The sequence below is a fragment of the Carassius gibelio genome, chromosome A20 (assembly GCF_023724105.1).
Source record: "Carassius gibelio isolate Cgi1373 ecotype wild population from Czech Republic chromosome A20, carGib1.2-hapl.c, whole genome shotgun sequence".
Classification (NCBI taxonomy): Eukaryota; Metazoa; Chordata; class Actinopteri; order Cypriniformes; family Cyprinidae; genus Carassius; species Carassius gibelio.
In genome coordinates, this window is record NC_068390.1 from 25,250,388 (window position 1) to 25,263,324 (window position 12,937).

Consider the following 12,937-nt stretch of genomic DNA (forward strand, 5'->3'; position numbering starts at 1 on the left):
ACACATCTGGCATTAGCTTTCACACTGCCAAATAGTCTACTGATGGAATCATCCTCTCAAGAGGATCGCGAGGATCTTAGCACCACTACATTTCCAGGCAGTAACTGAGAGAAGTGCTGGAGTTGGCAGATCAATCTCCTTAGGCATTGTGTAATGCGGTGGACACCGCTCTTCCCCAGAGGGGCCTGCCCTCCGAGGTCCTGAGCCACAGCATCAGGACACTTGTAGCTGAAGTCTCCTAAAAACGACGGTCCTCAGACCCACGTCGTCTGCTAGGAAGACTAGACCAGAGCCTGTACAGGGCAGGGCCCCATGAAGCACAATTGGCAGTGGCTCCCACACCATGTGACCTCCAAAGGGAACCAGTCTCGCGAGACTGGCCTCTGGTACACCTAGAGCCACTAGCTCTGTGCCCAGAAGCGGTCGGACCGGCAGAGAATGGCCGTACTAGCTGCTCTAGAGACCTCCGTGGAGACCACTAAACCCTGGAACACTGTCAGGGTTGGCAGATCGATCTCCTGAGGGCACTGAGGAGAGACGGGCACCATCTAATGCGGTGTACACCGCTCTTCCCCAGAGAGAGATGGCCCTCAAAAAGTCCTAGGCCTTAGCCTCAGCAGCAGCACGACCACAACTGCAAGATCGCATGAACGGACGCACTCCTCGGAGCGTGCCCGTCAAGAGTGGAGCGCTTAAATGCCAGAAAAGCACAATCAGCCCCCGAGAGCCGACAGAGCGAGCTCCACTCCTCATTAATGCTGCTTATTATAATATTAGGCATAATATGCTTGTGTAACTGGTGCTTGTTAAACTGATGCTTGTGCAACTGGCGAGCTCATCAAAGCCTTCCACATCCATCCGCAAACTTGGGCTTCAAAACCCCCGAGAGCGGGCACCGGATCTGGTAGTTAAGGAAGAAGATAGGGACTTGCCCGTCTACATTCCTTCCAGCGGATCCGAAAGCGAAACCTGCTGGCACAACCACTGCTCCGCCTCGGCGAAAAGCGGGGCTGGCACCACGAGAAACGACAATGAAGGCTCAGTCCTCAAAGACAACCTTCTGAGAGTGAATGCTGAGAGTGAATGCTTGTGCTTTTATGCTTCCTGGTCTCTGATGCCACCCGCCTATGATGTCTCGGCCATCCATTGGACTGATTACACAAGTTATTCAGAGACGTCATGCTGGAGGCGTTCCCTAAAGCGTCTTGAAGAGGAATTAGGTTTACTAGCTGACACGTTGTGACAGGAAATAACCAATAGATGGAGACAATGTCAAATGTGGAGTTGCATGTTAAGCTTCGCTCTAAGGACAGTCTTGTTCACCTTTGACCTGCTCACACACAGGGCTGAAAATGAGAAACAAATGCAAAATTTTTGCTAAAAGGGTGCCTAATTAATTTATTGTTTAGGCAGTAATTTATCTTCTTTCTTTCAAATGTTATATTTGAAAAGCTTTAGTTTTTTACACCATGATTTATAGCAGTTTGAAATTTAAATTATGTAAATAATGTTGAATTACTTCTACTTTAGATAAAAGTGCTAAATTTAGTATCGCAAATTTGGCAAGTAAACGTTGTGGAAAATATTATGGAAAGTGCATATATTTTTTTGTTTTATTTGTTTGTTTTTCATTTAAAAGTGAAAACAACACTTTTTGTGTATTGAGTTTGAAATTGAAAATTTAATGATGAAAGAATGAAAAAAAAATTGTGATTATGAGCAAGATGAAGATGTAATTAACATGAACTCCCAGCAGAAGCACATTATTAAACATTTATTGTTGAGGGGTGGAGACATTTGCGTATATAAAAAAAATTTGTAAAATGTATTGTTTGCCAAAGTTGGTGTCATCCTGCTCACTGGGAACAATGCAAACCCTTTACACTGAGCACCGAATGGGACTGGACTCACTCTGGTGGACATACAACTAATAGATTCAAATTCATTGTTGCTTTGTTCTATACAATTCATGAAGGAAGACTTGATGTCTCTCCAGAGTACTTCACACATGAATCTTACAACAGTGAACCAAAGCGATGTCTGTCAGGAATATTCGTGTCCAGAGAGATCTGTTTCTTTTTCTGTCTATGTGATTCTGTATGCGGCTGCAGCAGCTGTGTCTCTTCTGTCCGTGTGTGGAAACCTGCTGGTCATCATCTCTGTTAGTCACTTCAAGCAGCTCCACACACCTGCGAACATCCTCATCCTCTCTTTGGCTGTGTCTGATCTTCTGGTGGGAGTTTTTGTGATGCCATTTCACTTATCTTGGCTTATTGAATCATGTTGGATTTCTGGCCCAGTGATGTGTTCAGTTTTCAGTTTTGTGACTTTTCAGGCACCAAGTGTGTCTGTTCATACTGTGGCTCTGATAGCAGTTGATCGGTTTTTGGCTTTAAGCTCTCCTTTTCTTTACTCTGAGAAGATCTCACCCACTGTCACCTGCATAGCAACTATATTTAACTGGCTGTTTTCACTCATTTACAACTTGACTCTTCTTTACATTAATAACTTCACTGGTATCATGTGTCCAGGAGAATGTCTTTATATCATAGACAAGGTTTCATCCCTCGTTGACCTCATAGTTATATTTCTTATGCCTTGTACACTCATTATAATATTATATTCTCATGTTTTTGTTATTGCTAAAAAACATGCAACTGCTATAAGAGCTCTTCAGATTCACAACAGAACAGAATCCTCCAAAAACAGAGTCAGTGACAAATCAGAGCTAAAAGCTGCATTAGCACTTGGGATTTTGGTCTTTGTGTTTCTCCTGTGTTTACTTCCATTTTATATTTTATCTTTAACAAATTTCTTAAAAGATTACTCATTTTCTAAAGTTATCAACAGTGTTTTGGTTCTCGTTTACCTTAATTCCTCCATCAATCCACTTCTCTATGCTCTGTTGTACCCTTGGTTTAAGAAAAGTGTAAAGATAATTCTTACTTTAAGAGTATTGAACACAGACTCCTCTCTGATGAATGTCCTTTCATTAAACTCTTAATGAAAAACAAACAACTGTCCTTTGTTTTCTATTGTTTATGTTTTAGTATTTTTTTGTATTGATCATTATTGTGCAGTAAAAATATGATTATTCATATATTTTGTTGAATAAAACCAGGCATGTTATTCAAAAACCGCTTCCTCATTACATGCACAAATCAGCATTGTTTATCAAAAGTGAAAATGTTTGTTTGATGACATGAAAAAAAAAATTCAACAGATCAGTGATATATCCATAAATTTGATTCAAAATGTTAGTTCTGAGAGAATCTGTAAAACTGATAATTCTTTTTATTTTTAGAATATTACAAAATTATTAATGAAATATAAATTTATTCTAATACAAGTCGAGTTTCATATGCTTCTTTGGTCAAATATTTGGTAAAAACATGGAATATAACTTTCAATATTTAACAGGTTTATCAGAGCAGTCTTATTATTGTTCTGAATATCTAATGAATGTCTAGTTATTGTGGGGATGAATACGTGTTTTAGGCCATAATCCTCATGGTAGAACAGTTTAGATGATGAGACATAGACCATAGCAGGGCCGAAAATTAAAGCATGTCCACTTGACTATTGATAAAATTAAAAGATTTTATATAAATTATGACATGTATATTTAATTAGTTGTCCTTTAAAAAGTAAAAAAAAAAATGTCCTAGAAATAAATTTAAAGCAAACATCACTTGGATGGGTTAAATGCAGAGCACCAATTCCGAGTATGGGTAACCATACTTGGCAAATGTCACGACTTTCACTTTCATGAGGTTATTGCTTCAAATAAAAATAGCATTTACGCCCAAAAATTTAAAAAAAGAATTGTTTAACCTGCTGTGCGATCTTTTCTCTCCTGTGTAACATTACATGTTTATATTAAAGGCACAATATGTAAGATTTTTTTATTAAAGTATCCCAATTGTTTTGAAGAATGTTTAAATCCAGAGAAAAAAAGGAATTTTAACTAGTGACACGGACCTTGTCCATATTGTCTTTGTGTCTACCTTGCTCCCAATAAGAGAGTGGTCAGTGTCACAGTCCCATTTCAAATGTTTCCCTCTCTGAAAATGTTTGACTTCACTGTTATGCTGATGATACTCAACTATATATCTCAATGAGACCAGATGAAACTTCTAAATTATCTAAGCTAACAGGGTGTGTTAAAAATGTAAAAAGATTGGTGACCAATATTTTTTTCATATTCAGTCACCACTTATAAGCTACTACTAAATATTGTAGTAACTTAATTTTCTGTAAAGTTACTTCCCTTTCACAGGTCACTTCGATGCTGCGGTGACGTCACCGGCTATTGGAACACCCCTCAGTGTGACGAGTGTCTGAAGCCCTATACCATCTCGCCAATCCTATTGGCCAAATAGCGCTTGGCACCACCCTTACGCATGCACACGCATCATATACCTGGGTGCCGCGCGCTATTTTGCTCAGATTTCATTCCTTCAGGGAAGCGAATCATCTCTGCCCTAGGAATCATCTCGCGTTCTTCAGCGGTTTTCTACGAGCAGTGTTAACTCCTCTTCACGGACGCGATGAGTTTTCGAAAGTGTAAGGAGCCGTGTACCAGGTACATCATGAAGGGAGACTCTCATGAAAGGTGCGTAGTATGTCTAGGTTTACATCACGCACAGGCGGCACTTAGCGGCCTTTCTTCTTGTCCCCATTGTGATGGCCTGCGGCTCAGAGTACTGCTCTCGAGGGTGGAAGTATTTTCTGATGTCGCCCCCGTGTCTAACCCCCGCCATGTCACTTCTGCGACTGCCGAGGCACCGTACGAGGCGATAGCTTGGGGTGACACGTGCGACATGGATTTGGAGGACAGCGCAGTGCTGGAATATTCTCCACATCGCTCGCTCTCCACCTACTCTGGTGCATGATAAAAGTTTTATTGAGCCTGTCGTCTTCTCTAATGAGGATTTTCAGCCCACACCGAAGGCATGTAGTGCCATCACCTTCGGTTGTGGACGCTATGATGACGACGTTTTATCCACCGCGGCCTCGGGGTCTGAGGATTTTGCGGCCGACACTAGCCCTCTCCCTCCTGGCGGACAGGAGAGGCGTGAATCCCCCTCCTACAGCGAGCTGTTGGATGTGGTTTCTCGCGTGGTGGGTAAATTGGGACTGGATTGGGAGGTTGAGAAGGCAGAGGCCCAACCTTCATCTAAGCTGGACAACCGTTTTCTTACTAGTCAGACACCTGCACAGCCCCGAAGGCCTTTACCTTTTTTCTCGGACCTCCACCAAGAGGTTTCGAGGTCCTGGAAACAGCCGTTCTCGGCGCGGATTACTAACGGTGGCGGATTTCGCCACCATTTCCGATATGGCGAACAATGGCTATGCAGCAATGCCTCTCTTGGAAGAGGCTCTCGCCGAACACCTCGCGCCTAATTTGGCCGCGGCATGGAAGTCTCGCCCCCTTCTTCCCTCTAAGGTGTGTCGAGTCACGTCCAGCCTAGTTGGGAAATCCTACATGGCCGCTGACCAGGCGGCTGCTTCGCTCCACTCTATGGCGGTCCTTCAGGCCTACCAAGCGGAGCTATTAAAGGAACTAGATGAAGGGGAGGGTATCACACCCGAGGCATTGAAGGAATTACGGCGAGCAACGGATTTGGCGCTAAGTGCTACCAAACATACTGCTCGAGCAGTGGGCCATTCCATGGCTGGTTTGATTATGGTTGAGCACCACCTCTGGCTTAATCTCACTGACATCAAAAAAAAGGACAAATCTTTCCTCATGGATGCCCCTGTTTCTAAGGACGGTTTGTTCGGAGAGGCTGTCACTTCGGTGGGGGAAAAATTCAGGGCAGCGAAACAGCAATCAGCCGCTTTCCGCCAGCTGATTCCTCGCAGATCCAGGGAGGTTGAACGCCGTCAGGTGCCTTCACGTTCTCGCTCAACCGCTTTCAGAATTCGAGGGACGATTCAGGGGTCTTGCACAGAAGACCCGTTTATGACGGCTCACACAGCCACCGCTTTTCCGCTAGCGGCAGAGCCCGATGTTCAATCTGTTGGCCTAATTCCTGCCGTGGACACTTTTTAGGATTATACACAACGAGACGCAATGACTTTTACGCATGCACTTCCCCTGTGCACGAACGCCACAAGCTTTTTGTGCCCGGACATTTTAACATGTATGACAGCGTTGAAGTAAGCAGAAATCTTGAGACCGCTAATGTAGTTTCGGACTGCATGGGAACGCTTGCCCGATGGGTGTTACGCACAATTCGTCACGGATACACCATTCAGTTTCGAAAAGGCCTGCCTCCTTTCCGCGGAATTCTTTCCACGGTTGTGAAACCGATGGAAATAGCGGTGCTGCGACCGGAGATGTCAACTCTGCTGAGCAAAGGGGCTATAGAAGAAGTACACCCTGCTGGTGGCTCCGCGGTGGCACACACAGCCGTGGTTTGCGGACCTGATCAGTCTGTTAGCGGGCTCTCCATAGGAGATTCTCCTCAGACAGGATTTATTATCACAAGCACAGGGAATGATTTGGCACCCGAGGCCAGATCTAAGGAAAACTGTGGGCGTGGCCTCTGAGCGGAGTGAGTTAGTATGTCCCGGTCTTTCTGTTGAAACTACTGAGACTATACTGAATTCTAGAGCAGTTTCTACGAGACGCTTATATGCTTTCAAGTGGAGACTGTTTACGACATGGTGTGAAATTCGTAATATGGATCCAGTTTACTGCCCAGTGGCTTCAGTACTGGAGTTCCATCAGGACCGTTTTTCGGATGGAGTGAGGCCAGCCACTCTAAAGTTTTACGTGGCAGCCATTTCAGCTTACCACGAATGTATAGATGGTGCCTCAGTGGGCCATCATCCACTGGTTTCTTGTTTCATACAGGGTGCGCGACGGCTGAGGCCTTTCCACCTTCTTTGCAAAGAACAAAAGCTTTCTTTTTAATTAAACCCTGAGAGTGAGTCTGTCTCTTATGCTGATGAGAGTTGATTTAATTTTGCCACAACAGGCCTCAGTGCAGCATGGAGGAAAAATGTAATCCACTGGTTTCTTGTTTCATACAGGGTGCGCGACGGCTGAGGCCTTTCCAGCCCGTGCAAGTTCCTTCATGGGATTTATCTATTGTGTTGCAAGGTTTATCAGGGCATCCGTTTGAGCCCTTGGAAACTGTACCGGATAAAATTCTGACTCTGAAGACGGTTCTTCTTATGGCTTTATCCTCCCTCAAGAGAGTTGGGGATTTACAGGCTCTCTCTGTCTCACCCTCGTGCATGGAATTTGCACCGGGCTCTGTGAAGGTGTTGTTGCGACCGAGGCCTAATTATGTCCCTAAGGTCGCATCTAATCCCTTTCGCTTTCAGCAAGTGGTTCCTACTGAGGCGGGGTCAGGAGATCTAAGTCTTTGCCCTGTGAGAGTCCTAAATGTGTGAGAAACAAACCACAGAGAGTCTTTTTTATGTTATCCATGGAAATTTACAGCTTCTAAGACTTTGTAACCTTGACGCAGCAGAGGGATACAAGGTGGAGGACTGCCCTCTTCCTGGGTCGTTCGCACTCTGCAGGGAACTCAGTGTTGCTGTATGACTGTCTCACCTTCTTTGCAAAGAACAAAAGCTTTCTTTTTAATTAAACCCTGAGAGTGAGTCTGTCTCTTATGCTGATGAGAGTTGATTTAATTTTGCCACAACAGGCCTCAGTCTCAGTGCAGCATGGAGGAAAAATGTAATCCACTGGTTTCTTGTTTCATACAGGGTGCGCGACGGCTGAGGCCTTTCCAGCCCGTGCAAGTTCCTTCATGGGATTTATCTATTGTGTTGCAAGGTTTATCAGGGCATCCGTTTGAGCCCTTGGAAACTGTACCGGATAAAATTCTGACTCTGAAGACGGTTCTTCTTATGGCTTTATCCTCCCTCAAGAGAGTTGGGGATTTACAGGCTCTCTCTGTCTCACCCTCGTGCATGGAATTTGCACCGGGCTCTGTGAAGGTGTTGTTGCGACCGAGGCCTAATTATGTCCCTAAGGTCGCATCTAATCCCTTTCGCTTTCAGCAAGTGGTTCCTGCTGAGGCGGGGTCAGGAGATCTAAGTCTTTGCCCTGTGAGAGCTTTAAAGGCTTATCTGGATCGTACAGCCCCATGGCGTGAGTCTGACCAGCTGTAGTGTCTGTTTTGGACATAAGATTAAGGCCATGCTGTTACAAAACAGCGCATTTCCCATTGGCTGGTGGAAGCAATATCTTTAGCCTATGAGGCGCGCGGACTCGCTTCGCCCTTAGGAGTTAAAGCAAAATCCACAAGAGCAGTGGCTTCTTCTCAAGCTTTTCTCAGTGGATCTTCTATGGATGATATCTGTGCTGCGGCAGGTTGGTCCTCACCGAGCACTTTTATCAAGTCTTACAGTCTGGATGTGAGGATGGCCCCTGGCTCCCAGGTTCTCTCCGCTTGAGCAGATGCTTCCTTGGATTCCAGCTATCAGGTACGTCAGGCGTTATGGTATAGTGTTCCCATAGCCGATGACGTCACCGCAGCATCGAAGTGACCTATGAAAGGGAACATCTCGGTTAAGTATGTAACCATGGTTCCCTGAATAGGGAACGAGATGCTGCGGTCCTGGACGTGCCATACCTTGATAGCAGTCTTCTTCTTCAGTTCATGAAATCTGAGCGAAATAGCGCGCGGCACCCAGGTATATGATGCGTGCACATGCGTAAGGGTGGTGCCAAGCACTATTTGGCCAATAGGATTGGCGAGATGGTATAGGGCTTCAGACATTCGTCACACCGAGGGGTGTTCCCATAGCCGGTGACGTAACCGCAGCATCTCGTTCCCTATTCAGGGAACCATGGTTACATACGTAACCGAGACGTTTGCAATGATTTGTATCGTAAAAAGTGCTATACAAATAAACTCAAATGAATTCAATTGAATTGAACAGTTGGTGCTGTGGTAACTGGGTAGTAAGAATAAAGTTCAGCAGGGGTCTTCTGGTAATGAAAATATCCAGCTGGTGCCATTTGTCTATCTCTATGATATTGTTGCGTACAAATGTTATATGTCCTAAAAAGAGAATAAAGTCTAAGGTTACGTATGTAACCCTGGTTCTTGAAGGAATGAGACACTGCATCTAGAACGCTTTGGGGAACGCCTCCAGCGTGACGTCTCTGAATTACGTGTGTAATCAGTCCAATGGATGGGTGAGACGTCATAGGCGGGTGACATCAGAGACCAGGAAGCATAAAAGCACGAGCAGTGAAGCCGGCAACCAGCCTCAAAGGATGAAGCTAGCTCAGGCCAGAGATTCAGGAAGTGTGGCACTGCAACGCACAATCTCGTTCCTTCGAGGAACCAGGGTTACATAAATAACCTTAGACGTTCTTTTTCAGGAAATCGAGCTGCGTCGAGAACACTTTGGGGAATGAGAATGCCCACGCCATCAGACTTTCAAATCTCTGCCTAGTGTGGAAGAGCACAGCTAAAGCAAGAGAAGGAGACAGGACCCTGACAGTAATCGGGGACAACCCATCCAATGGCTAAAATTCAGAAGGAGTGAGTCTTGACCCCCAAGAGAGGCGAGATCAGAGGACTCGAGGCTTAGGATAGCATCCTGATAACCACTTAGCATAAGCTTCTTCTGGCCAGAGGCCTGTGGTGGAAAAATTCATTTAACACTGCTTCTGTATGCCTATATATGCATGTGTTTACTTAGAATTGCTGGGGGGGAAACAGATGTCTGAGAATGACCTGAGAGGGTCATTGGGCCATATAGTGGGGGGACAATGCCTGAGGGTGACCTGAGGGTGTCACCTAAGTCCTAAATGTGTGAGAAACAAACCACAGAGAGTCTTTTTTATGTTATCCATGGAAATTTACAGCTTCTAAGACTTTGTAACCTTGACGCAGCAGAGGGATACAAGGTGGAGGACTGCCCTCTTCCTGGGTCGTTCGCACTCTGCAGGGAACTCAGTGTTGCTGTATGACTGTCTCACCTTCTTTGCAAAGAACAAAAGCTTTCTTTTTAATTAAACCCTGAGAGTGAGTCTGTCTCTTATGCTGATGAGAGTTGATTTAATTTTGCCACAACAGGCCTCAGCCTCAGTGCAGCATGGAGGAAAAATGTAACCAGAGGGTTTCTGCCCACTGACTGAGAGAAGGGCCTGCAGGAACTCCAGCACTGTATCAACTGGGCAGTTAACTGGGTTGAACTGGCAGTCTCTGCACCAAGAACTGAAAAGCTTCCACTTCAAGGCATACAGATTCCTCATTGAGGGAGCTCTGGATTGGAGAACGGTCTTAACAACTTTGGCTGAGAGACCCGAAGCTAAGAGTTGTGCCTTCTCAGAGACCACACCTACAGCCTCTAAGCTCCATGCGGGCATGCACCCTCCGCCTGCGAGAGGTGATCTCTCCTGATGAAAATGTACAGATGAAGCCTCAGCCACATCTGTACCATGGCGTCCAGCCCAAGTGGAGCTGGATGAGTCAGAGGAAGCCAGACGGGACAGTGCAATGTGTCTTGAGTTGCAAACAGATACACCCGAGTCTGGCCAAGCTCTCCAACTCTGCTTCATCACCTCGGTGTGAAGCCGCCATTCCCCAGGCCTCGGCCCCTGCCTCGACAGGATGTCTGCTCCCATATTAATATGCCCTGGAATGTGGACTGCTCTCAGTGAAAGGAGTTCACCCTGGGACCACACAAGGATCTGGTACACTAGTTTGTATAAATGGCATGAGCGCAAACCAACTTGGTGGATGATGCAAGAGACCACTGCTATTTTGTCGGTGTGCAGCAGCACATGGTGACCTCTTAGGTCTGGGAGAAAGTAATGTAATGCTCAAAGCATGGCCAGCATCCTCGGGCAGATGATATGCCATGTCAGATGGTGGCCACTCCACAGATCGCAGGCAGGGTGAAACGCACACTTTTCTTGGCGTTAAGTCTTAACCCCAGCTCTTTCATGTGAGCGAGAATAACACCTCGATGCCAAATCATCATCTGCTCTGATTGAGCCAATATCAACAAATCATCAATGTGGTTGAGTTGTGAAAGTGTGGGGTGAGAGTGCAAGGTCAGAGGAAGATCCGTATTGGTAGGCTTTTGAAAAGCAAACCTCAGGAACTTCAGATGAAGAAGGATGGAGATAAGTGCATCTTTTTGAGAGATTGTGACACACCAGTCCTCGGAGTTGGCCTGTGCAAGTGTGCTGAACTTCAGTCCCCTAACTGAGCGGTTAAAAAAACACAGATCTAAAAAATGACACAACACCTCATCCTTCCTCGGAACAATGAAGTACCGGCTGTAGCACCAGGACTCTGCAACCCACCATAACTGGATTGTGTGGCCTCTCACTACAGTGTGAAGGACCCAGTGAGACACATCTGGCAGTAGTTTTCACACTGCCAAATAGTCTACAAATGGAATCAGCCTCTCAAAAGGATCACAAGGATCTTAGCACCACTACGTTTCCAGGCAGTAACTGAGAGAAGCACTGGAGACTGCTGCGCCCTGGAACACTGGCAGGGTTGGCAGATCAATCTCCTTAGGCATCGTGTAATGCGGTGTACACCGCTCTTCCCCAGAGGGGCCTGCCCTCCGAGGTCCTGAGCCACAGCATCAGGACACTTGTAGCTGAAGTTTCCTAAAAACGACGGTCCTCAGACCCACGTCGTCTGCTAGGAAGACTAGACCAGAGCCTGCTCAGGGCAGGGCCCCATGAAGCACAATTGGCAGGGACTCCCACACCACCATGTGACCTCCAAAGTGAACCAGTCTCGCGAGACTGGCCTCTGGTACACCTAGAGCCACTAGCTCTGTACCCTGAAGCGGTCGAATGACTGTACTAGCTGCTCTAGAGACCTCTGTGGAGACCGCTGAATCCTGGAACACTGTCAGGGTTGGCAGATCGATCTCCTGAGGGCACTGAGGAGAGACGGGCACCATCTAATGCGGTGTACACCGCTCTTCCCCAGAGAGAGATGGCCCTCAAAAAGTCCTAGGCCTTAGCCGCAGCATGACCACAACTGCAAGATCGCATGAACGGACACACTCCTCGGAGCGTGCCCTGCAAGAGTGGAGCGCTTAAATGCCAGAAAAGCACAATCAGCTCCCCGAGAGCCGACAGAGCGAGCTCCACTCCTCATTAATTCTGCTTATTATAATATTAGGCAAAATATGTTTGTGTAACTGGTGCTTGTTCAACTGATGCTTGTGCAACTGGCGAGCTCATCAACACCTTCCACATCAATCCGCAAACGTGGGCTTCAAAACCCCCGAGAGCGGGCGCCGGATCTGGTGGTTAAGGAAGAAGAAAGGGATTTGCCCATCTGCATTCCTTCCAGCAGATCCGAAAGCGAAACCTGTGGGCACAACCACTGCTCCGCCTCAGCGAAAGCGGGGCTGGCACCACGAGAAACGGCAATGAAGGCTCACTCCTCAAAGACAGCCTTCTGAGAGTGAATGCTGAGAGTGAATGCTGAGAGTGAATGCTTGTGCTTTTATGCTTCCTGGTCTCTGATGCCACCCACCTATGATGTCTCAGCCATCCATTGGACTGAATACACACCTTATTCAGAGACGTCATGCTGGAGGCATTCCCTAAAGCGTTCTCGACGTAGCTCGAGTTCTTGAAGAGGAATTAGGTTTACCAGCTGACACGTTGTGACAGGAAATAACCGCTAGATGGAGACAATGTCAAATGTGGAGTTGCATATTGTGGCGAGTGGGGCGGGGCCGAGAGGCGTGGGAACGAGGAGTGAGGCCAGGTGTAGTGATTGAAGATGAGCTACACCTGCGCCCCACCGCCAGTATCGAGTCCCACGTAGGAGATGGAAGGATATAAAACTGGAGTGACGACCGTGAAGGACGAGAGAGGACCAGGCCTGGGATATTATTTTATGTTTTGGCTTTTATTTGTGCGCGTCAGTCGCCGCGAGGGGCTGACGCGCTGTTTTGTTTATTTTGA

At 46.5% G+C, this 12,937-nt stretch overlaps 1 protein-coding gene across 1 annotated transcript; it reads left to right on the top strand.

The window, feature by feature from the left end:
• Positions 1 to 1,826: 1,826 nt before the first annotated feature.
• LOC127938506 (trace amine-associated receptor 7a-like) lies at positions 1,827 to 3,004 on the top strand. Its single transcript, XM_052535169.1, has one exon. The coding sequence runs from the start codon at positions 1,970 to 1,972 to the stop codon at positions 3,002 to 3,004; it is 1,035 nt and encodes a 344-aa protein (XP_052391129.1). The 5' UTR covers positions 1,827 to 1,969.
• The last annotated feature ends 9,933 nt before the right edge of the window (positions 3,005 to 12,937 follow it).

What these genes read in the sequence shown, in the direction of transcription:
- LOC127938506 (XM_052535169.1), top strand. Translation starts at nt 1,970, where the DNA reads ATGAAGGAAGACTTGATGTCTCTCCAGAGTACTTCACACATGAATCTT.